At 42.5% G+C, this 25,847-nt stretch overlaps 1 protein-coding gene across 1 annotated transcript in view; it reads right to left on the bottom strand.

The window, feature by feature from the left end:
- LOC147727212 (transmembrane channel-like protein 2-B) overlaps positions 1-25,847 on the bottom strand; it is a 748,500-nt gene that overhangs the window by 124,004 nt on the left and 598,649 nt on the right. Inside the window, exon 14 of the mRNA XM_086963588.1 lies at positions 712-779. Within this exon, the coding sequence (XP_086819714.1) occupies positions 712-779 (68 nt within the window). The remainder of the gene's footprint in view (positions 1-711; positions 780-25,847) is intronic.

Raw genomic sequence — 25,847 nt, 5'->3', positions numbered from 1 at the left:
GGGGATTTTGAACACAAGGAAAGATCTTAATACCATACCTAATTATAATGGTCACTGAATGCTTTGATTTTTTCTATGAATTTCTGTTTCTTTTTATCATATTAAGCCAACTTCTCTGCTGCACATAGTCAACCATGGCCAATCAAACTGGGCATGTGCTTTGGCTGCAGGGCTGGCCTCTGGCTACACTCTGCACCCGATCCAGTCTGGATGTTCATCCCCCCCATGGACATCCAATATGTTTTTTGTTTTAAAAAAAATTTGAGAGCACCGCAGTAGTACCATTCGAGGATCACCCCCATGGCACTCCTGTACCGTGCAAGATTGACTGAAGAAGCTTGCTCGATGTAGTGGTACCATGGGGGTGAGGTTTAAGCAGCAGCTCCTGCATACGTATCTCTGTAACTCACGTGAAGGCCATGCTGGGTGCTGCAGGAATACTTTTATACCTATGACACACACTGATTTTTTTTTATTCCTCACCATCTAACAGCCAAACAGTCCCAAATGAAATCTCGGACATGCAATGATGAAGACATTTCTTTTTGTGTTTGGATTTAGATCTTGTCTGTACTGCAACATTAATGTCTTGCCGGGGCAGTATGTTAAGGAATGGGATTCACAACTGTCCTTTTTGATATTCTCTAACCTGGTCACAAGTAAGGAAATAATAAAAACATTTTAGTTTAAATTGAAAGTAGTTGTGATTACCATATCATTCCTTGATTGAATATCAATCCTAGTACATTTCCACTGATATCAAATTCAGCATAGGATGGCTGTTAAAGAAAAGTAAAATATAATCAGAAATCAATATATGTTACCTTGAATATCAATTTGCCCTGCCAGGCAAGGCTTACAGTAAAAGGATATGGTGTTTTTATAGCATCCAAAATCAAAACTTGTTTTTTCAGTGATAAATTCGCAGGATCTAAGCTGGAGGAATGTGCCTCTACAAAAAGGCTAGAAGTTCTGGAATAACATTCCGAAATCGGTGAAGCCATGCCGACTTTTTAAGTTTTCTACCAACCATTTGTAATCTCGGCCTTACATGTCCATGATATCACATTTTAACACATCACAGAATGTTTTTTATTTAGAGTCAGATGCTCAGCACTGCTTTTGGTATATTTTACAACATAGCCCATGTTTTTTTTCTTGAATAAGTTACCATTGTGGCATTGGAGGTATCAAACGTATTCAATACTCAGATATTTCGAATCAACCATCATGAGTAACTGTTGTATTGATTCTTTGCTCCAGGCGTTTAGGCTCAGAGCATTATTGAAGCTGAAACAAATCGAATTTGTCAACAATTATGCCGGTTAGGTTACACAGGCACACCTATACTCCAACAGACAAATAGACAACACAATTATTTAAAAAACATCAAGTTAGTGAACTGAGCAATTTTGTTTTCTAGACTTGTTTGTGTTGAACACAGATGGAAAATATGCGCACTTGTGAAAGTAGTGTAGTAAGAATTTCGTGCAAAATCTATTCAGTTTACTAGGTTTACCAAAATGCCTTGCATAATGCAATGTATGTGACACTATTCCTGCGTTTATCACTGTAGGTAAAATCAATCATACGTTCACAGTCAATATGTAATTTTAAACGTACCCTTCTCAAGTGTCCTGTGCAACTTGACATAATGGAGACACTTTTAATCACAATGAAGGTTATCTGTGTTACCTGCTACAACACCCCAAGTCTCACCAACGGTTTGACTAATTTCCATTGAGTCAATGGCAGAATGTACTCTGTATACAGGGCGTTTCCTCAAATCCTTTCTATTTCTGGTATCACCAGCCCCCACTAATAATCTGCCCAATGGATCAGATTGCTTTCTTTAAATAAGTACGTTCTTTCTCTTGCTTAATAACAGTGGAAGGAAAAGAATAGGCATAAACTACTGTTGATGTTCCACCAAACCAGATCCCCATCTTATCTGGCACCTCATGATTCATGTAGGTTCATCCAGCTAGAAGAACCAAAGGTACTGAAAATAGAAGCTTTATTGTCCCTACACCCTCTCCTTGATGGATCTGTACAACACTCTAAATACTATTATTGGGCTTAACATTACAAGTTATCAGAAAACTAATACTTTTTAATCCCCTTTTAACCTCACTTCCCCTAGATGAATTCGTTCAAAAATATAAATTCTACTTGTCTGCTAAACTTTCTAACTCTCTATAAAAATGAAGATGAAGCTTCAGGTAACTTAGGCGTGTACTCAAGCTAAAGAGTGCTACAGCACCGCAGATCACTGACCAAGTACCGTCCAACTGACATAATCGAATTCTGAGAGCAAAGGTTCTAAGGAGCATACCAAAGAAGAAGTTGGTGGGCTGAACCACGATGGAAAGAGAAGAGGTAGGGTACCATATGAAAATATCACAATGAGATGAAGCACCTCTTTTTCCTTGGTAACAATAACCTACAGATACCTCAACATTAGAACAGATCGATCTAGTATAAGTCCCCAAACAGGTTTCCAAACCCTGGAACTTCAACCTGTAAGCAATGGAATCCACTGCATCCTCCCGAGCAAGCAATGTAATAGTATTCGAAAGGACATTAGTAAGTTCTTGTCCATCAGCAACCTAAGAACTGGTATCACACCTTCTTTGGTCCTGGTACACATACTTATTACCAAACAAAAGGTTTTCATCAGATCCACTGAAGAGTGTTTTTTGAAAATAGTTTCCCTTCCCGCTATCCTCTGTACATTCCAAAACTTACCATTATGGATTTAACACACTATCCTTGTTAATTTTAATAACTTTCCTGGAGCGTGATAATTAAGATGCATTCTTTGTATCATGCTTGGAATTAGATCTTTACCCAGTCACCCTGTTTTGATGTCATATAGTCAGGTTTTGTTGCCTATACCATAGCAAGCTTTAGATTTCAACTATTTATCTGAAACTCTTACTTCTACAGTTTTGAAGTCCGGAAATAGTTTTTCCTTGAAATCTGAACATTAGGTTTCTAGACACCCTGGACAAACGTGGGAGGCCAGAATCCTATCTTTAAGAAGGAGGAAAGGACTCTCAGCCTTGATAAAATAAGGACAAATGTTGGATACCCAAAGTCTTTCTCAAATAGATTTGATTGAAAGTTGTTTTTTCCAGGACAATACTCTATTTAAACTACTAGTTAAACGGTTGTAGTTGCCCATTGCATTGAGGGTCATAGAAGAGTGCGGTGTTTTGAACAATATCATAGTCTTTAAGCTATGCTCCTTTTCTGTGGAACAAAGTTAAATGCCATATTAGATAGTCAGGGTCTCTGGGTACCTTAAATTACGGAAGACATCAATTAAACATTCTTAGACATTGTTAGTGTTGGGTTGTTTAAACATTTAAGATTTGACCATTTAAAATGGTAGTCCACCATGACTAAGGCATGCATACTGTGCATTGAGTTCGGCCATTTAGCAGGGGTTAAATGTAAGGTGGAGGTTTTAGCAAACTTATCAGAATCAGCAAAAACGTCACAATCTCAGGCCCACATGTCAGATTGTCGATGTAGGACCATCAAAGGAAGGAATATAAGTAGGTTCTTGAAAGCTGACATTCTAACGTGACCCTGGCGCCCATTTTCAATTAACTTCTGTATAATTCCCTCAGTTGAGCACACTTACCTTTTCACAATACTAAGGGACCTTCAATAGTAAGTTCTGTTGTGACATGCTAATTTGCTCTCAAATTCCCATATAATGACAAGAGCTGACGGTCAATCTTGACTGTGATATTTTCTGATCAAATTGAGTGTCTCAGCCTTCAAGTCCACAGTCTTACACTCCTTCCCAGTAACTCTCCCAGACAGACCGATTGACCCTCTCCTACAAGATTGATGTCACATCTCTTTCATAATCATCCTTGTTAGGGGAAGATGGTGTTTTTAAGGTGAGTTGTGAGAGAAAACCTGCTGTGAAAATCTTTTTGCCAGGGACAAAATGCTCCTCAAAACTGTAGTCCTGAAACTTGGAGAATAACTGTACTATTCTAGCCATGGAAATTCTACCGCCACCAGTCGATAGAATATTAATGAAAGTCTTGTAGTCGGGTCTAACTATGAACTAATTTTCCCAAACTAGTTTTGGAAATCATAACTGGAAAAAATACAAGCAAGAAGTTCTCTCTTGATCAATATGTACTTGTATTGAGTGGCATTGAGGGTACGGGACATGAAAGGTACATTCTATACAGTTATTGGAACACTAGGAAAGTCCAACCAGTAGCTTACATGTGCTATGATCCACCATTATTACTCATATACCTCAATACTTCTGGATGTGGTTAGAACTTTCTTCAGTTTGGCTTCACGTAAAATGTCTCCGGTATTTGGCGGGAAATTGGTATTAACAATCAGCTGATTATTGCTGAATCTCATCAACAGATACCCCAAAATTACATGAATTGACTTAACCCTCAACTGCTGTGAAGAATTCATCCAATGTTTCAGTGATTTTTGTGCCCTTGTTTAAAAGTGATATCTCTTAGATTCATGCCAATGGAAGACTTGTTCCTCTGATATTGATGCAAGAATTCTAGCCATCACTTTTGTGTATACTTCAGTGTGACACCCTAAGTGTGACAGCTGTGCACAGATGAGTCTTCCATGCTCACTGTACCACTGGAAGCAAGCTCCACCTGACTGACGATCCCCAATCAGGGTGAAACCGATTTTGGGTTGCTTTTGTTCCAGTTATGGGAGGACCTGGCCTGGCAGTTCATGCTTGACTGTTCATATTGGAGAATGGTCAGGACTAATCTGCATGTGACTAGGTTCAAACTGAGGTGGCATGGTGTAGAAAATAAAATGAACTGGGATTAGGCCCTAGTAATTGCCAGTGGCTGTGATTAATTCAAGCATTAAATCTATCACTGTTTTAATACTTCAGTGTGATACCCAAGTGTCACAGGTATGCCTAGACACGGGTCTCATGCCCACTTTGCTGTTAGATACAAGCTGGACCTGACTGAAAATCCCCAAGCAGGTTTAGGCTGTTTGTAGCCTTCCTCCAGTCATAGCACAGCTTAAATCCTACCATTTTCAGGGGAGAATTTATCCCTGGCACACTGTTTGAGATATATTTTGAAATCGTCCAAAGACTAACAATGCTGGGAGAGGAGTTCCTGACATGCATCAATATGTGTGGAAATACAGGAACTAATAGTCAGTTCCTCCTTTTTAGGGGTGACGCTTATATGCAGCTCTTTTCCGTCAGTACAGAGTCACCGCTGAGTCATATAGCACCACCTATATTTGCTCTATAGCATTGCTATGAAACTCTCTGGATCCAGTGTGACACCTGTGGATTTTCTAAAGGCGAGTGATCTGTGGTTAGTAATATCAATCAGAACCAGTCTGTTCTTTTGGTCTAGCGCCATCCAGCTACAGTCCTTTGTTAACCCTGTTAGCTAACCACTTGTCAGCTAACACTGCAAATTTCTCTGGAATAATTTTAGTCAAATTTGACAGGTATTGCCTAAATGGGGTAGGAAATTCCTCTTTGAGTCACTCTGTCACTCTCATCTGATTATATGCATCACCAACACATCCCAGTCAGGCAACACATCATTAATGCATGCCTCAAACTAAACATCACTCCCATACTCTGAATTTCTGAAGGAACGGAGCTAGCTTCAGCCTAAGCCATATGACCAGAGCTTCCATCATCTGTTCATAGTAAATTTGATCAGCTAGAGATATTCTCCTAATGGCTGCTCTACCTTCTCCGGACAAGTGACTAATAAAGTGGTTACCTTAGACACATCATTTAAAACTAGGGTTGGGCGGAATGTTTTATTCTGCTCCAGGAATTGGAGGAATTTTGATCACTCCACGTTACTCTTTAATACAGAGTTGAGGACAAATACCGCCAATCAAGTTTGTGGAATTTTTGTCCTGCAAGGACTCAGAAAATGTGAGCTGGTGAGTGCTAGCAAGGTTTGGCATCCCCTAGTTTGATTTTATCATGTGGGAGGTCGCGAGCGGTCGCAAGCAGTCACTGTCAAGGTGTTGCAACTTGAGTAGATTTGCTGCAGCTGGAGTAAATGTTCTACTTGAGCAGCAGTAAAATCAACATGAACGATTACGTGCTCCTGCACAAAGCATGGCGCTGTTCGAGCAGATTTTTCAGTGCTGCTCATGCTACCAGTGTTAAATTGGAGCATGAGTTATATATTTTCTACCTATTGGCAGAACTCTGAGGAATCTTGCTGAATTTGTATGTAACTCTGCAGAATTCCACAGAGTGAAAAACTGCGAGTTCCGCCCACCCCTATTTAAAACCTGTGATCTTTCAAAGCTCACAAATCATTCCTAAATTTCTTAGTCTTCCACACAAATGCACAAGCTCTTTTTGAACTTTGATAGGTACTCCTACAGGGATGGAGATGAAATATTTTCTCCCAGAAGTGATTGCCTCTGCTGTCATCCTGAGCTCCCCTCTCTCTCCAGTTCTCTCTCTCTCTTTGTCTTGCCTTTGATTTCAATCTCTTCTCGCTACCTATATCTTTCCTCAATGGCCTATTCCTCCTGTCTCCTTTCCTATTGTTCCTGGTAAGATAATGTTAACTTCTCCCTCTTGAAATTCCAGGACTCCTCTGTTTCCTCAGCCTTTGCTTTCGGGAGAGCGAACTACAAGTGCTGGGTTGCAGCATTACCATACCGAAGGCAATAACTCCTGGAGTTGAGGAAAGAGATACCCTATAGAGTGAAGGATTTTCTTGGGAAAGTACTAGAAAGCAAATTAGGCGATACACTTTGGGTGTGCCTGGAGGAAACCTATGCTAAGAAGCTGAGAGCGAATAACACTACATCGCTCCTTCCCTAGGCACCTACTGTGGTTCCCTCCACAAATTCCATCACAGTTTCTTTCTCATTACCCAGTTTCCATAACTGGCCATGAACAAAACTAACAAGGGCCAGCATGACCTTGTTCCTGGGTGCCCTCCAATCACTATAAAGAAACGTATCCATTAACTGCTCTACCGATTGGCTTTCAAGGTCTACCCCCACTAATCTTCCATCTACCATTTTACTGTGTAGGTATTACTGTGTGCACATTGGACTTATTGTCCAGACGTAAGAGTCGCAGAGTGTAACTGTGATGCTGAAACAGAGGGCAGCCATGCAGCACCGAAATGTGCCCGAGAAGAAGGAGGCGCGGGGGGCGTAGCAGGCTGCACTGCGGCCCACAGTGAGGCAGCGGGCAGCACCACGGGCTGAGCCATGGCCAGTGGTGCAACAGACAGATGACCAAAGAAATGTGAGGTTTTTGCACCAACCTGTCATCGACCAAACTGCAGTAGTAATCATGGAAAGACAAAAGGGCAGGCATTGCCTAGAGCATTCTTTCCCTTGCACAACAGAGTCTGTAGTCCCACTTATCACATCTGCCATCCACCAAATGGCAGTGCTTATGGAGACTAATTAGCAGCTCCTTGTTAACCAAAAGGCTAATAGAATAAAATAATATGTTCGATCTCTCTTCCCTAACATCACTGTCTCCTCACTTCAGCTTCAAATACACTTACACTATGTGGGAGCACAGTCTCCAACCTTCATCTTTAGCTAAGCCCTTCCAAAGTAATCTAAAATGGAGCTCTCTAACTTCCATTACTCTAGTTCACCTGCACACCATACATGTGCAACACTCACTACACAAACTGACACATGCATGGGATGTCAGAACAAGGCCTGGGTATACACATAGGGGTGGAACTTTGGTTTAGTTTGCCTGCAGGCCTCCAACCGAGTAACAAAGATAAAAAGGTCTGGTTGCACTACAGATTTGTTCTAAGAATAATACAGTGTCACAAGAATAATATTTGATGTATCCATGACAGAGAAAGTTGTCATTAGTGAAGGCATTCTTGAGGCACCACTGCAGCTACAGAACAAGTTCAGGCCATCTCAGGCCATCTCATACAAGGGATAAGCCTAGGCCTCTGCACACACACTTACATTAATTCCCACCAGGGTCAAAATGAAATATCAGGATACACTCTATACATAAAGTTGGACACTCAAAACAGGGTTACAAGCTTGTATACCAACTCGGGCACATTCCGATTCTAACAATTGAGCTCAGTGTAACCATGCAGGAGCTGCTTGGAGTACTAGGCATGAAAGACAGCCGCAGATTAAGAAATCTAGCATGTAGCAAAGGTTTTCAAACTTGGACCTCTTTGATCGCCAAATGAATACCATGATTTTCTGATGGAGTCATGCACAAGCCTTGCATCCAGCCATTTCTAAGATTGCACATTGAATATAGAACATTATCCAATGGTCCCATGATGGAGTAGACTCTTTTCTTGGGGAACTAGTTCCTGTTAAAATAATGTATAAGGGAGGCTCATAGGAGAAGAGGAATCATTGCAACGCATTCCTTCCTTTATTTTTCCTGCTGTTATTTTTGTCCTATATTTTTGTCTTCATCAGTCTTATTATATTTTAGAAAGCTTTGTCTGGAATTTGTCTCTAGTTCTTTTCTTCTTCTTGATGCCAGGAGGACGTTGGTGCCTTTTCACAATCTTCATTCTTATCTCTAATCAAGAGCTAAGAGAGGGCCAAATGTGTTTTTACCTTAGGTGGGCTTTCTTTCTAAACTAGGACACTCACAAGGAGATACTTTTTTATTTTTATTTTTATTTATTTATTCATACGATGTATACAGATTACAAATATATAAACTTTTGTTCCTGCAAGCAAGGACAGATAAACACATCATTTCCCAGCTTCCTCTACACAGCCATTCAGCCCACAACCCGAAGGACGGGCGGCGTATAACTTATGAGTACCATATGTTAAGTATTGTTTCAGCTTACATCTTAAAACATCCTTTTTTGCAACATCGCCTTTTATAGTGAGGGTAGAAAACACTAAAACGAATAAAAAACCCAACCTAAAACAAACCAGAGGTGTGAGTATTCCAATAGGCAACCCGTCAGTGTCGCTCTTCTTGAAGGGCTCGGCTCGAACCCAGCTAGACAGTTGAATAAGCATGAGCGAATTTTGCAAATCTGGCGTTCGCGAATTTTGCGAATTTGCGAACTCGCAATCCGCAAAATCCGCGAATTCTCGCGAATTTGCGGATTTTTTTTTTTTGTGTGTTCGCAAGGATTTCTGCCAGTTCGCGAGGGTTTTGTACCAGTTCGCAATTGCGAACTTACATGTCGGCTCGCAACGGTCGCTTCGGGAGTGCTACCAGGTCGAGGGTTGTGGATGGGTGCCGGCCGTTTTATCAGGAACGGCCTACTGGGATACAGTGCCCACTCCCTCTTCCATTGGACTAACAGGACCTTCAGTCCAACACCAGTTCCATTTTTGACTCAGCATACGGACTGAGCAAATTTTTATGAGCAAGGTGACATGAATCTTCATACCACCCAAGAATGCCAATGACATTTCTTCCAAAACGCTAACAAACGCATATCAAGAACTCCTCTTTATAAACCGACCTCTGAAAGTACATCTATAGAACAGGATTACATCAGCCGGGAAGGTGACCCCTGGAACCCCGCTTCCTCACATGTTCTTCCCCATATGCGACATTCAACTGACTTAAAGCCCTGAAGAAGTCCCAGTTTGGGACGAAACGCGTCGGCTGTGTGTGTTTTATTGCCTTTTGAAAATAAAGATTCAAAGAAGAACTCCAACATCTCGGAGGAATATCTCCTTATTTCTGCTCAAACGTCGTAGCACTTACTGTTTTATGTTTTGTGGTGCACCTTTGCTGCTGTTTGTTCTGAATTAAGATTCCCTAGGGAATAGGCACGGTGATGATGGGTGCCATTCAGTGTGCACACAACCCCCTTGATTAAACTTAAGGGTTAAGATACTTCACGGGGGAAAGTTAGTCAGGTGCTTACTCCAGGCAGGGTCCATCATTTATTCAGTCGTTCGGTCGCGATTATGTTGTTTCTACGTCTTGTTCATCATCACAGGTTCCCAGCACCCTCTGTTTCACCTCTGCCACCCTCTGTTTCACCCATGCCACCCTCTGGTACATCAATGCCACCCTCTGGTTCATCATCACTGTAGATTATGAGGGGAAAAAGCAAGCACACCTGCCCTGCTTCAACTGACATGCATTAATTTGGGGTTGATTTATTAATGTGTCACTGTTTTAAAATTCCAGTCTGGCACCTGCTTCCTTATCTGTAATTTGCTTTCTGTTGCAGTGCAATTTTTTTTTCCATGACCTTTGTGGCCTACTTGTAGCTATTCTATGAGCCTGCTGTGAGGGTCAGAGCAGGGTCATACAATTGTTGCAACTAGCAACTGAACTCTGGAGGGGCCCCAGTCAGGAAGCACTACAGGGAATGCTTACTTATGATGAGTTTGAACTTTTGAACCTGCTGAATGCTTTCACTTTTGCAAAACTCGTTTTTCTGCAGAACAGCATTACAGCAACTGTAATGCCCCAAACAAGCTTACTTGTGAAATTTGATTTCTAAACCAAAAGTGATCCAAAGAAAGTCAAAAGGCCTTAAATACAAAAAAGTGCAGGCAAATGTCAACCTGAGGAGTTATTCTGATAAAAATCATCATTTTCAGAAGGTCTATGCTGCTTGCTAGTGGATTTCTTGTGCAGAATTGCAATTTTTGTAATTTCGCGAGTGCGAGATTGTTGCACCTACATGTTCGCAATTGCGAACTTACACCGCACGCCGCAAAATTGTATCACCAAGAAAAAAAAATCCGCTGCATGCGAATTTGCGGATTTTTGTTAAATTCGCGAGCGTTGGCGGATTGCGAATTTACAGAAAATCCGCAAAATTCGCGAGCGGAACGGATTTTCCGCCCATGCTTACAGTTGAAGCCTTGACCCACCAATGTATGTGTAGCTCCTGGACTAGAAGAGAGCGCTCAGTAGATCTATCTCATTAGACAGCTGCAATATTGTCTGCGTGCCCTTGGGAGCTCCCCTGGCCAATCCCCCCAGCCCCTGTTGTCTCCCTTCACTTCTCCTCCTATAATCAAAAAAAAGTCCACAGAAATTCTTTGGTCTGCTCTTGGGGGGAAGGAGTTCGCTGTAGTTCTCTGATTGTGTGCAACAGAATGTCAAATCACTAAGCCACTTCGCTTTCATGGAGAGCGGGCCTCTCATCCAGCTCAGTGCTAGCCACCTCTTCGCTGTCAGCAGCCCAATATCCACAATTCTACGCTGCGCCTTAGGCAGTGCCCTGGAGTAACCCAGCAGTGCTAGCGGCGGGGACGGGACTATCTCCCCTTGTAGAATATTACTTAGTTCTCTAAATATCTCCCTCCAATAGCGTTGCACCCCGGACACTCCCATGCCAAATGGAGCATTACATCTGTCGCAAGCCGTGCTGTCGCGCAAACCAAACCGGTGGAGTCTTTCTGGGGTGTGGTATACCCTGTTAATGTACTTGAAGTGAACTAGCCTGTGCCTGCCATTCAGGGAGACAGACCGCGTGTTAGAGCAGCAATAGCGCCACATCTCATCAGAAATGGTTGTGTCCAAGTCTCGCTGCCAGGATAAGCATGCCTTGTTGTACCCGGCCACTCGTTCAGACATCGTCAGCTTGTACAGTGCAGCAACCATTTTCTGTGGTTCTTCCATTTTAACCACATGTGTGAGTTCCATTAGCTCTGGGGGCTCCTGCAGGTCGTCCCCTAGTTGTTCCCGCCAGGACCCTCTGACTCTATGAAATTGGAAATGCTGTAGCAGGTTAGGTTGTGCATCCAACGTAACCGTATCGGACAGCTTTTTGAGGGTACCATCCGTGAACATGTCCCCGGCCGTGTGGATCCCTGGGGCCTTTATTGCCCTAATCACTGCTTTGTCCCTACAAGAAGCGAGCCAAATCATCCACTCAACGGGCAACACTGGGGAATACAGTAGCGCACCTGCGTGACACTGCAGAAGGGCATGCCAGGCATGCCTAGGGGAGTTTAACGAGTCGAGCAAACCTGACCTGGGAGTGGGGCCGCAAAAAAGTGTCTCTAGTTGGACAAATGGTGCATTTTCCCTATCGTGTATCCATTGATGTAAGTGAGCCGCCTGTGCCACCCGATATTATAATTCAAAGTCAGGGGCACCAAGGCCGCTGAGCTGATATGGGAGCACCAACATTTTCCACTGTACTCGTGCCTGTCTGCCAGCCCAAGCCAGTTTAATCATTAGCGTTGTGAGACGGGCAAAAAAGCACTTTGGGAGCACCGTAGGGATATTCGAGAACAGGTAGAGCAGTCTCGGTAATATGACCATTTTCATTATCGAGATTCTACCAAGCAGAGACAGAGGTAGCCTGATCAATTTTTCGACGTTGTCCTCCAACCTGTTCATGGCCCTACCGTAATTCTCGCGAAGGACCGTCTCGGCATCTGTGTGAAGCTGCACCCCTAAATACCTAACCGGATCAGTGGTCCACCTCAGGGGGTAGTTCATCTCGAACCGTTTTGTAGCTGTCGTGAGGGGGAATGCAATAGATTTATCCCAGTTAACTGTCAATCCCGAGAGTGCCCCAAACTTCACCACCTCACGCAGCAGCGGGGCCAGGTTCGTCTCCGGTTCACGGACGTAGAGTAAAGTGTCATCCGCATACATTGTTATAACTAATTTATACGTGGGGAAATTGAGTCCCCGGTGTGAGTGGTATTCACGCATAGCGCAAGCTAGTGGCTCTGCTACTAACGCATACAGCGTCGGGGATAAGGGGCATCCCTGCCGAGTGCCTCTACGGATTTCAATCGGCTCAGTTATCTTACTGCCTAGTCTAATACGTGCCGACGGGTCTGGGTATAGCACTGATATCATCTGCAAAAACACCGGTCCTAGCCCCATTCTCGCGAGGACCTTTTTCATGAAAGACCACCCTACGGAGTCGAATGCCTTTTCCATATCAAGGAAGACTGCCAATGCTCCAGCGTCTGGCCTTGTGTGTTGTATAGCCCCGAACACCATTTGTAGGCTATAAGTAATATTTCTGCCCGCAACAAATCCCGCCTGTTCCGGGGCCACCAGCTCAGGTGTCAATAGAGCCAGTCTAGTGGCGAGAACTTTAGCATATATTTTTGTATCTACGTTAAGTAGAGAGAGGGGTCTATAGGAGCTGCAGTCCTCTGTGGGCTTGTCTGGCTTAGGGATGGCGACGATCAGCGCCTCCCTCATCATGTAAGGCATCTGCCCAGACTCAATAATATCTGTAAACAGGGTGGATAGGTGTGGGAGCAACAGTTTCAGGAACGTTTTGTAAAATTCGACTGTTAAGCCGTCAGTACCTGGCGCGCTCCCTGCCTGCACCCACCAATGCCTCACGAATCTTGTCAAATTCTATAGGGAGCGATAAAAACTCGCGTTGTGCATTCGTCAGAAACGGAGTTTGATGTGGTCCAAATAATCCGCGACCTTTTCTTCGATACCCGTTGCGCGTGCCGCTTATAAATCAGAGTAGTATCCGAGAAACCTCTGCGCAGTTTCCTCTTCCTCAGTGAGCAGGACCCCCTCCTTTAATTTTACCGCAGTGATCCTTACTCTTGATCTTTGTTGCTTTATTATGTTGGCCAGTACCCTCCCTTTCACCATACGTCCTAGCTATGGCGTATTTGCCCAGGTGACTAACCTCCGTATTCGCTTCTTCCTAGTATTCCGCAAGCAGTCCCTTCATGTCCTCAAGGGCGGTCTCCGCATCTTGTGTCCGCAGGCGCTCCTAGCAGTCCGCCAGCTGGGTCTCCAATTACGACAACCTCTGGCGAATCGAGCGCAAGACTCCTGAATGTTTACTCAGGGCCATGCCCTTAACATAGACCTTGAACGACTCCCATATTTTTGATAACTGTCCACTGACCCTATATTTGTTTCAAAATATGTCTCTATCGCTTCATGCATTTCTTCCCAGAACATGGAGTCCAGCAGTGAGTACGGCAGGAATCTCCATGTAAATGGAGGGAGGGCCCTCTGTGGCAGCGCAATGCCCAGGAGTACCAGCGAGCGATCTGATAGGGTGTGGGGCAGCACCTGACAGCTGAGGACCCGAGAGAGCAGTCCCGTCGAGGCCAGCCAACAGTCTATGCACGTATGTACGTCGTGAAAGGCTGAAAAATTAGTGTACCCTCCCTGGGTTGGGTTTAGGCAGTGCCAGACGCCCCCAGATCCTCACTAATAAGTATCTTGTCTAATTCTCTAGCGGCCCTCGCAGGTCGCCTGTCTGGGTCTCCCGACCGGTCCAGCTCAGCGTTTCTAGACATGTTTAAGTCCCCACCCCACAGCACAGTTCAGGACGGATACTTTGCTACCTCCTCAGCCAGGGTCTTGTAAAACTCAGGGTGGTCATAGTTCGGGCCATACACATTGACTACCACGACATCCATACCCTTACCAATTAGTTGCGATATGACAAATCTGCTGTCTGGTTCAGCCTTCAATTTACTTAGGGAATAGTCCGATTGTTGGTTTACCCAAGTGAGCACCCCTCTAGCATGTGATGTAAAACCGGCATCAGTACTCTGCCCGCGGAGTCCCCTGGCTTGTAATTTGGGGGAGTCTACTTGCAGGTGTGTTTCTTGGAGGAGGGCCAGGTCAACGTGGTGTCTCGACAAGTAGTTCAAAACCTTCCGTAGCTTCCAATGGTCGTTTAGACCACGTACATTCCATGTCAGTGCGATCAACCCTCCCTTCCGGTTGCTGTCAGTGGTCCCTTCCTGCCTGTCAATCATGTCTAGCTGAGCTTTCCATCAATCTGCACACAGTGAACGATCGCATGGTATCTGATGTACAAAATACAGTGTGTCACACCTTATGGCTGTAAACTGTAAACTACCCAACCCTGTGTCCCCCACCCCCCCTCCCACAGCGGACCTCCTGTTGTGTTCAAATCTAGGACCCCGATCAATATTGTGACCTTATGCCCCTATACGGCTATAATCAATCCATACCCCTATAATGGCATAAACGATCAGAGCCATATTTCAGAAACCCGTCTCTGTAGCTCATTACAGTATATGACACAGCAGAAGCCACTATCTTAGATTCCTAGATTACACACCGAGTGCTTTCAATAGATAAACCCCCAGGAATCTGGGAAAGCTCCGCTTGCTATATTTTGATTAGTAATAGAACTCTAATGAGCACTGTAAGAACGACCGGTTCTTAGTGACATCTTTATTGACGTCTTATGTCCAAAAACTTACGTCAAACAAGGCACCTTTTAGGTATAAATAATACCAACGTTGCTTTAAGCAAACACAGCGGTGGTGGTTGTGAATACAGGAGCAGAACAGCTGTCCCTTGCAGAGCCCAGCAGATGCGAGAAGCCCACGGACGCTGCCCCTCCTCCTCCTTGACGCGCTGAGAAAGACGCTGTCTTTTCTCCTGCCGAGAAAATCCAGCTCCGGCGTTTCCAGCCTACCCTTGCGGGTAACTGGGATATCGAGTCCTGAGGGGAGATACCAGACCTCCAACATTCTATTCCAGAGGTACAGTGTTGACTAAACCCTTAGAGAGAATTCTTGAAGCACACCCTTGGCAAAACCAACTTAACTTAAATTGCTACTTACTTACTCCCTCCCAAGTATTAGGCTTAGGTCAGGTACACTGGGGTAGGCGTAGCTAGAAGCACCAGTTGAGGACGTTAGCTAAATGTATATATGAATGTATATATTTTATTCATTTTAACTATTGTATGGCTAAGAAACTATATCAATGCTTTTAAAGTATTATTTCGCAATCCTCCTTTTACTGTACGCACTTTTTATAATAACAAGTCTTGCAATTGTGGCAATTCATTTCTCTTGCATGAGAAGAAAGACTGTTCAATAAATAATACCTTTTTATTGAAAACAGCCGTCTCTCTATTTTCTGCATCCTGGTGAAAGTAATTCTTGCACAACTGACTGAGAGAAATAGCTGTCTATTGTTTCACACGACTCTAGAGATTGACTCTTATTCTAAGGAGCAAAGTTGTCATGTTTATGCGGTTGTTGGAAAACTAAATCCCTTCTTGCCTGAGCCAGGGAAGCTGATCACTTCCTATTCAGTCATGAAAGTTTCCAGTGACCTCTGAGCTAGTTGGTACAAACCCAATTAAGTCTAACATAGTCAGTAGAGACCTGGAAGACTGCACTTTTACGTCTACACTGCTGTTTATGTTATTCCAATGCGCAGGGCCTATAGGGAAAATAGGAACTACACTACATGGCGCCCAAAGTTTGGTAAGGCGATAAAACTAACGCAAACGTTAGAGTAACTCAGTCGTGCTTTTTCACACAGACCCTTTCTACCGTAAATACTCCAATAGACGTCTGGAGTGGGTGAAAGGTTAAAATCTGCCCGAACTTAGTAGGAAGAGATTCCTATGTAAAGCTCTGGTTTATTCAACGTTGAAGGATACAGTGTTCCAAAATATTGTGCACCTAATCTTTGTCTCCTTGGAGACCTGCTCTGAAAAACTTTCATTTATACAATGTCAGTACTAGACAACGGGACCGCTGAAGCCGCAGTAGATGCAAATCAACGGGACGCCGGTGTTAATGAACCGGGTGCAATAATCATCCTGGTCAACATAGGAAAAACTATAACGTTAAAACTTATAGAAAATGGACTGACCACATAAGGTGTACACAAATAAAATTACACCACAGAACATACAATCATGTCTTGGTAAATCACCCATAAAACGGGAACAAATTCCTTTCTGGTTAGCGCAGAAAATTACTCAAATAGAGGCAGTATTTCCGAATACTACCCCTATTGAGAAACACAGAATTCTGACCATCTGCCTTCCAATGGGGGTCGCACCACACGTGGAGGACTGTGACACTTGGGGTACAGTCCTTGCTTCCATTTACACAAAAACACATGGTGTTCCGTCAATGGCGGTAATACCAGATGTGCTAAAACAGATTCAGAATGAATACGGTCCAGAACCTGCTTTAACTCTTGGTATGAAATTACTGAAAGACTTCAAGCAGGTCTCGGCTATATTACTAGCCAATATAAAAGGAGAAGCAGCATCTGTGGCGATCCGCCAGAAATTGAAAGAAACAGATATAACAGATCAACCAATTGAGCTTGCCAGAATTATAGAAAAATGTTAAGAAGAATTAGGTAGAGACAGCTTGGGTGGGAAACCAGTAAAACCCCAACTTTTCGAAAATCCTGAAAAATGATTTATTAAAAATAATTCAAACACTCCTAAAAAGAACTGGGATGGAAATAAACAATCCACTCCCTAGGAAAAAGTTTTCCAGTCCAGAGGAAGGTCTCCTCGACGGAGGGAAAGAACTCCGATTCGAGAACACCAATCTCCCCAGAGGGAGCCCTCTGAGAAAAGATATAACCTTAGAAATAAGGATAACTTGAAGAAGCCTGATAGATGTCAAAGTATTGATACACGTCCCTCTCGATCTTTTTCGCAGAAATCGGAAAGAAGAGGACGGTCAGACCCAGGAGAGCACACCAAGTCCAAAGACAAGGAACCTGCTCAAAGTAAAAAATCACAATTTCCAAGAAAGAAGGTAGCCAGTATTAGAGTAATCGAACATGCAGAGAATACTGAGGACACAGCTGAAAAACGGGGAGTGGGCACAGACAATGCTAGACAGTGCAGCAGAAATCACCATAGCTCGCAAGATCCTGATGAGTCATCTGGAGACAGTGGACACGAATGAATACATTCAAGTAGAAACTGCCGACACCAGAGTTAGCAAACCTCATAAGATATACGAAATAACACTGCGTATAGAGGGAGATAAGACTAGGAAAATAAGGGGTCTATTTTGGGATAAACTCTCAAAAGGCTATGATATTCTGTTAGCTGAAAAGGATTGGCCCCCGGAGTTTGTCAGGGAGTGCCCTCGTGGTGAAGAAATGATTATGCCTGCCTTCTCGAATCACATTAGAATTCACACTAAATATATATATGCGAGGAAATGGGCAGTAGCCCAGGCACCAGCTTTATATAAAAATCATGTAGGATGGGATGAGGACTCTCCTCCTCACAAAATCCAGTTAAAAAGTCAACCGACTGCACAAAGGCAGTATACAATTAAGCAAGAAGCTAAAAAACAGGTCAGGGAGATTTTAGATCAACTTGAATACCAGGGTGTGATTGAAACATGCACCTCTCAAATGAACAATCCTTTGTTTCCTGTTTCCAAACCGGACGATTCATATCGTCTAGTTTTGGACTACAGACACCTAAACTCATGTTGCAAAACATTTGCAGTACAAAATTAGCATAGTGCTGCACTAATGAATAATATAGTTTGCAAAAAATATAAAAAGACATTAGATATATCTAATGGTTTCTTTTGTCAAAATATTGCACCAGAAAGCAGGTACTTGCCGCTTTCTCAGTAATGGGGTCACAGAAAAATTTCTGTAGGCTCCCACAGGGATTCAAGAACAGCCCAGGACTATTCTCAGTAGCAGAGTTACTACAAATATATGATGATGAGGCATTATCTTACGTCGATGACATCTATCTAACAGACGACGATTTGGAGACTCACTTGAAAAGGGTGAACACCATAATACTTGGGTTCGCTGCAGAGGGTTACAAATTCAACTTTAAAAAGTCTTGAATTGCCCATCTGACAGTCTTATTTTTAGGATACGAATTATCAAGTGAAGGAAAAAACCTAGTGGACAACTTCTTAGAGAAGTGCGCTGTACTCCAAGCACCGAAAACGCTGAAGAACTTACAATCGATTCTAGGCTTCTTGAATTTCAGAAGAACTTACATTCTAAATTATGCGGAGAGGGTTAAACCTCTCTACGAACTAATTAAACCTGATTTTAAACCAATCAACTGGACTCAAAAACACACAGAAATTTTGAGATCACTGCAAACAGACATGTTAGCAAAAACAAAATTAGACACACGTGACAATACACGAATTCTTGTAATCCGAGTCATCCCAGGAAGATGCGGATTCACCTACCTGACCTCTAATGAGGGAGAAACGGTACCGATAGCTTACAAATCTCACTTGTACACACAAGCAGAAAAAACATTCAGTCTCACAGAAAATACTGTGAAAGCAGTGCAAACTGCTATAGCTAAAGAACGAGAACTAGCACATGGCAAAAGGATCAATGTCCTCACAGCGGAATCCGCCTTCGAGGCGCTATTCAGCCCAGTAAACCTGCCTACAGTGTCACTGGATCCGAAATGGATACAGTGTGTAGATTCTCTAGGAGCGGAAGATGTGAAATACTATTTCGCCCCGCAATTCGAAGAACTGAATGATTTAACTTATGAACAAGAATATCCTCTGCCAATAGAAATTCTTCCTCTACAACAATACTCCTGTATAATCTACACAGACAGATTTGTACAGCAATACAATGTAGAAAATAAATCCTACGATGCAGCCTGCGCGATTGTTAAAGGTCGCTGGCTCTGCGGTAAATTCAGACCGAAAATAACAAAAACTGAATCACTGAGAAAATGTTCGGCTCAGCGAGCTGAAATTAGATCTTTAAAGATGGCGCTTGAAAATGCAGAACGTGAATTCCCTAAACTATTCGTGTGCGATTCGCATTTTTGCGTCAACTCTTACAAAATAAGTTGCAGAGCTGGGTTCAAAATGATTACGAAGATGACACAGGTGCCACAATCAAGCATAAAATGCTTTGGAAACAAGTAGCTCTTTTACAGAAAGAACTACAAAAGACTCATGTGATACACACTCTGAGTCATCAACGTGATGGCGTTCACGTTGCAGGGAATTCATTGGCTAATACAGCCACAGCGGAAGCAACTAAACCGGCTTCCGTAGCCACAAAAAAGCATTCAGAAAAATACATAGATGGGGAAACCATGCTGGCAGTAAAAACGTCCTTAAAAAGCGACTGTGCAGCACTACCCGTGAACTATCCACTCAATTATGCATACGCAATTGATGCAAACTCCGTTCCTTTTGCTCGAATCCCTGGAGTGGGGGATAGGGTAATTCCAAACACGAACCGGAGAAAGTTATTAATAGCAAACGCACACATGGGTGAAGGTCCAAGGCACAAACAGATGAAGGAATCTCTGACTGAATTACAATCAGAGTACTGGTGGCCGGGGATGAGCGTGCAACATCAAATATATGTAAAAAACTGTCAAGACTGCAGCAGAGATCGCAGTAATGAACCGGTCCAGTCTGTTGCCCAGTTACCGTTTATAGACAGGGTAATGCTGTTTATATGCAATCCAGCGTCCTATTAATTGTTTAAGACTAAATTCACTTAAAAAAATGTGGCCCCAGCGCTCGGCTGACGCCAAAACTGTTATAAAAGATCTGCGAGTCTTTATCGGCACATACGCAATTGCCATGTTCCATTCTGACCAGGGTCTTGCTTTCAGCTCTCGAGCTTATAAGGAGGCCATGGCCAGTATGGGCGTTGGGTTGCGATACTCTTGTCCATCACACCCTGAGGGGAACAGTGTAGTGGAAAGAAAAAACCGAGACATAAAGCAATCTATAACAGCGAAGGTATTAGGTTCGAGTGATGGGTGGGTCAAACATTTAATAAGTGTCCAACTTAGTCTAAATAATTTGCCAAGAAATTCTCTAAAAGGTTTCAGCCCGTACGAACTATTGTTCGGAACTAGAATGCACATTCAGGACCTTGATAGTCAGGCTTCAGTGGTAAAAGATAAGAATAAAGACTTTGACATCAAAGATCGTTTGGCTGTTTTACAGGACTTGAATGAAACAAGAAAATCCTTAAGCAACATAAAGTTAAAGCAACAGCCAACTACCACTGAAGACACACCACCTGTCCCAGCAAGACCTGTCTGGATTCCAAAGATTGGGGATCTAGTCAGAGAGAAAATAGCGGTGAAGAAGGAATTTGGGCCTTCTTACAGAAAAGCAGTACCTGTCTTGGCAATCAGCGGAACAAGATCAGTAGTACTACCGCCTCTTGCTGGTAAAAAGGAGAACAGAGTTGTATCAATCGACCTGGTAAAACCACAAGCATGTGGCCTATAATCAACCGTAGGCCAAGTGGACTCCCAAGAAACAACAGAATACCCAAATTTCAAACAATCCAAGAGGTTCAAACTGAAAGACTAATCACATTTGATAAACCTGCAGTGCACAGAGAGGGACTATGCAATAATGCCATGGAACTTGTGCCTCTTGAAACACAGGTTGAAACAGTTCGTCATGAAACACCAGTCTACAATGATGTGGCATCAGAATGTGCTACCGAAAGACAAATTGGGAAAACAATTCCAACAATTGACAGAACTGCCTCTGGCTACTTCATCAACTTCGATACCTTTTCTGAAGATCAAAACGACCCTGAAGTGACACCAGAAACAAAGACTTTTAAAGAAAAGGCATCAGAACTCTTTCATCAAATCAAAGAAGTATATCTAGATGCACCATTGATTGAGCATTGGATTATATCAGGGGTACTTATACTCCTATTAGGCCTAATATTGGTTTTAATTTTAGGAAAGTTTATTACAGTTCAATGGACATAGCAAGTCTGAAAATCAACTTAGTCCTGAAACCACACAAATCATCTCACGTCAAGAAAAGAGGACTATCATCTGTAATCTCACAGCCATTCCAATACCCGGCGGGGTAGTATGGGACAAGACTGACTATGAAGTATATGGCCCGGTCGAAATCTTGAAATCTTGAAATATCCTCACCAGTTCAAGGTTTCATTAAGTGACTTTGTAAAACCGAGTACATTCTCTGATGATTGGGATTTTGAAAGTATAAATAATATGATTATAGAGATAGAAGGATGACCAATTTTGGTGGTATTGGCGCTTCACAAATTATAGGCTCTTATTACTCTTCACACCACTGAGTGTATCTGTAGTTGGGTGCCTAGGCATGGGTTGTCATCCTTATCCCCAAGTAATCCTTAGATTAGGTATATAAATGTACAAAGCCTGTCACACCAACAAGAATAATTAATAAAAGGTTTACAACAATATTTCAGTTTCACAAATACAGTACAAGTCCGATAGAGATTCAACTTCGTTTAATCTTTAGAGGTTTTCCTCCAGTCCAGCCAACACGTGTTTCGTCGATTGGGATGGAACCCACGACTTCATCAGGGCTGGGAAAAATACAATACAGAGATTGTTCGGGTTATGAGATAAGAATCCCATCCACATTAATTATACACTGGCAAGTGGGCAATCATCTTCACCATATAAGTCACTTAGCCACGCGGGATCATGCATTAGGAGAGGAACAAGTGTGATGGGAGTGTCAGTACTCCCCCATGTTTAAGAAAAGAAGGAGGTTCCCTCATTGTCGAGAGATGGTGCGGGCCCCCACAGTTCGTGGCCTTCAAATATCATAGTGCTATGCTATATAGTCGATTAATTTAATGTGCTCATCCCAGTCTTATTGTGATAGCGTAGTGTGCTACCTCCCGTGAGAAGTTGTGTCAATTCTGAATAGTCAAATAGCCACAGTGAAATATTTGTGCTCTGTGAGACCTATTTGGGTTGCTGAGTATAAAATACTCAGGCTTACCTGCTATTCGAAATTCCTACTCTTTGCGCCTAAAATATCAAGTATATGGAAAGTTCAAAATTCTCAGCTTGTCATGAAATCACATTGTCCAAGCTCAATACAGTCATCATTCTTGAATTACCAATTTGAAAAGCGTACCTTCTGACTGGTGATAATTCCAACCCAGCCTTATATGGCATGGGTAGTCATATGCCTTCGAATCTTGTAGTAGCAGAATCTAAAATTTACAAAAGAATCTAACTTAGTACTATATTTAAAACGGAGGATATATGTTCCTCTTATACCATCAACCTTTGGGTACTGGGCTTACCTTTAAAGACTGTTGATTCCGTGATTTAAGTCAATTCTTCACTGGAATCCAGATTGTATTAGACTATTCTTTTTCTCTAGTAAATTTCAAGCAATGGTGCTCCCTGCTGTTGGAAATTAGAAAAACGGCACTAATTTTAGTGTCAAAATATATACGCGATGGGCATTTTACTCTCTCTATCTTTACCCAAGAACGGGTCCTTCGTCTGCGCTTACCTTCTTGCTTTCGAAGTCCAGGGGCTATGTACTTGTACTGTATTTGTGAAACTGAAATATTGTTGTAAACCTTTTATTAATAATTCTTGTTGGTGTGACAGGCTTTGTACATTTATAAATAATATGATGTCTGATTTAGTGTTGTCAGCAAGATTTACAGAACATGATTATTTACAAGGTTCGTCTAATTATGAATAGATGTACTGCTTTTCACATTACGCAGACCACTACTTACATAAATCTGCACAACCTAGAAATGTTTTTAAATATAATCAATGGGAACATTGTGCTACACCACCTAAAAGTAGTTCGGAAACATTCTATGAGAAATTACTTCTCAGGGTTTAACACATGTGATGCAGAAACGTTTTATTACAAACTGTTGGATAAAACAGGGTTGAAAACAATGCTGACAAATACTAAATTGATATATTCAGAAGCATTTTATGAAAAAATGATGACATTTGGTTTTGATTTCTGGAAAAACAACATTGAAACAAAAACCATCTGGGGTACAAAAGATTGGCAGGTACAAGGCCTAGAAGCATTATTTCGAGCCTGCATGATCCCAGAACAAATAATGTTCTTAAATTCAATTCACCAAACAACCTGTCTTGGCCTAGCTAAGATTAAAGACCTTAACAAACCGTCTATTCCAAAGCCAATTCCTGATAATGCAACAACAGAAGTTGAAATAGACGTATCAAAATTTTTACGTCTAAACAGAACACATCCTGATTGGAAAAAGTGGTTAATCTGGCCTACTGACACGAATAACTGTCAAGATAGGTTCCTGAACAAAACACAGGGGTTAACAATGACCAGACCAGACCCTAGATACTCCCAGAGACAACATCCAGGGATAGTAACAACATACAGTGTAGGGAAACTGTGCCTTGAAAGGCTAGAATCATCCACACTGGCAGAAATTAAGCAACACTTATCTTTACTTAAAGATGGTGCTGATTTGCGCGATTTCATTATGGGACCACGCAAACAGCGTCAAAAACTCTTCATAGCGGCTAGCATATATGCGGCATACAACGAGGCTTGGAAAGAAACTGAAATTGAAACAGCTAAAAAAATACGAGAAATTGATTGTGTTAATTTGGAAAAATCACTTTCTGTTGTGGACAATGGGTTAATGACTCTGTCCTCCAGAATATATTCACTGGACAGTATTGTATCATCTGCCATCGATATAATAGATAAAGACTTGCTAATGTTACAGCATGGCCAGTCGCAATTATGTTCTATTGTACAGTTAGGCTGGACGCTGCAAAATCTTCGTTCAGGCAATGTGCCATGGCGTTTAATCAACACAACGTCATTGTTTTCCATCTTTAACCTTACTGATAAACAAATCAGCTTGGCACAGAAAGGAGCAGTCTATACAATCCTGAGCATTGAAAAACTTGAGAGATTACCATTGACAATGTCAGAAAGACCTGTCATTGAATGGATAATACACGGGATTATCACAATTCCGATAACAGTATATACCGACTAGCCAGTATGAACGATTGGGTAAAGGGTACATTAAGTCAGCATGGAAATTACCATATACACACACATGCTATAGTGACAGCAACAAAAATGTATTTCTTAGTGGTGAAAATTAAAAACATTCACTAAGCGGTATACTTTTTTGCCAGGGTATTAATTTACACGGGGCCTGTGAAGGAACTTCAAACAACCTTTCATGCCACCAACATGTCACACCTGCAACGCAGATAGAGCCCTTCTTTAGGCAGCTTTCTAACGGGAGTTACATTCTAATAACGGATCACAGCTGTTGTGGCTTGATGCCAGGGAAAGCATATCTCGTAAGCGTAACTTCCATGGTCACTTGCTGTATGCAAGCATTGTTTCCAAACGGCTATGAAGATTCCGAGACGCCGATTTGGCCTCCTTTGAATGTCTCTTCTATACAAATTGATACTTTAAGCAGAATGAAGTCTGTGCTTTTACAGACAACAGTGCCCATAACGTCATCTAAAGAGACGTATGATCTCCAAGTTGCAAGGACAACATCAGAGATACATGACCTTTTATCAACAAATTGCCCCGTGCATTTCACAGAAATGCTTAGCCAAATTCTAAATATGTCGGATGCCGTAGGTATCTCGAAAGTATTTAAGACGATTTTTTCGGGACTGTTAACACCATTCAAAGCAATCCTGTGAATTATTCCTAATTTTGTCCATTCAATCTTTGGCGGCATACCCCTAACTTTGGGACTTGTAGCAGGCATTTTATTTTTTACCCTCCTGTTCCGATATGGCAAGCCAAAACACAGACATGACTCCGGCAAGGATGGAAGAAACGATCCTAGCAGTAAGCTACCGGGACCGCATTACTAGAGTCCTTGGATTGGCCAGGCTGAGAGATCTGAACATGACCTGGTTTCTTTCATTCAGACCTATATGGCAGACCTGCATCTTACCTGTGCTTCGATGTATGCTATGCGGCAAAGAATGCGTGTTAGACACCTGTCTTGCACTACCATCAGCAGTACCAATGGATATCAATACTTTTCTATGTCCTGTAACGGCTCATGCATCGTGTTGTCCCCAGCAGCTACCAATCCTGATGACTGCATTCGTTGAGACTGCTGTGCTACGACTAGGTGGCGGCAGTGGAGCGATACATGAAAGCAACATCACCCAGGTACGGCCTTCTGTGAGCATTGCTTATCCAAACATCGATGATAGCAATCATTCTCACACCTGCCAAGTTACAGCATTATCGAACTTGGTCGAACTTTCACCTGAATATGTAGACCTATTCTTTAAGAGCCTGTCTGATATGATGTTCTCCCCTGA

This window comes from Lissotriton vulgaris, chromosome 3_1 (genome assembly GCF_964263255.1).
Source record: "Lissotriton vulgaris chromosome 3_1, aLisVul1.2, whole genome shotgun sequence".
Lineage (NCBI taxonomy): Eukaryota > Metazoa > Chordata > Amphibia > Caudata > Salamandridae > Lissotriton > Lissotriton vulgaris.
This window is presented reverse-complemented; position numbering and strand designations above follow the sequence as displayed.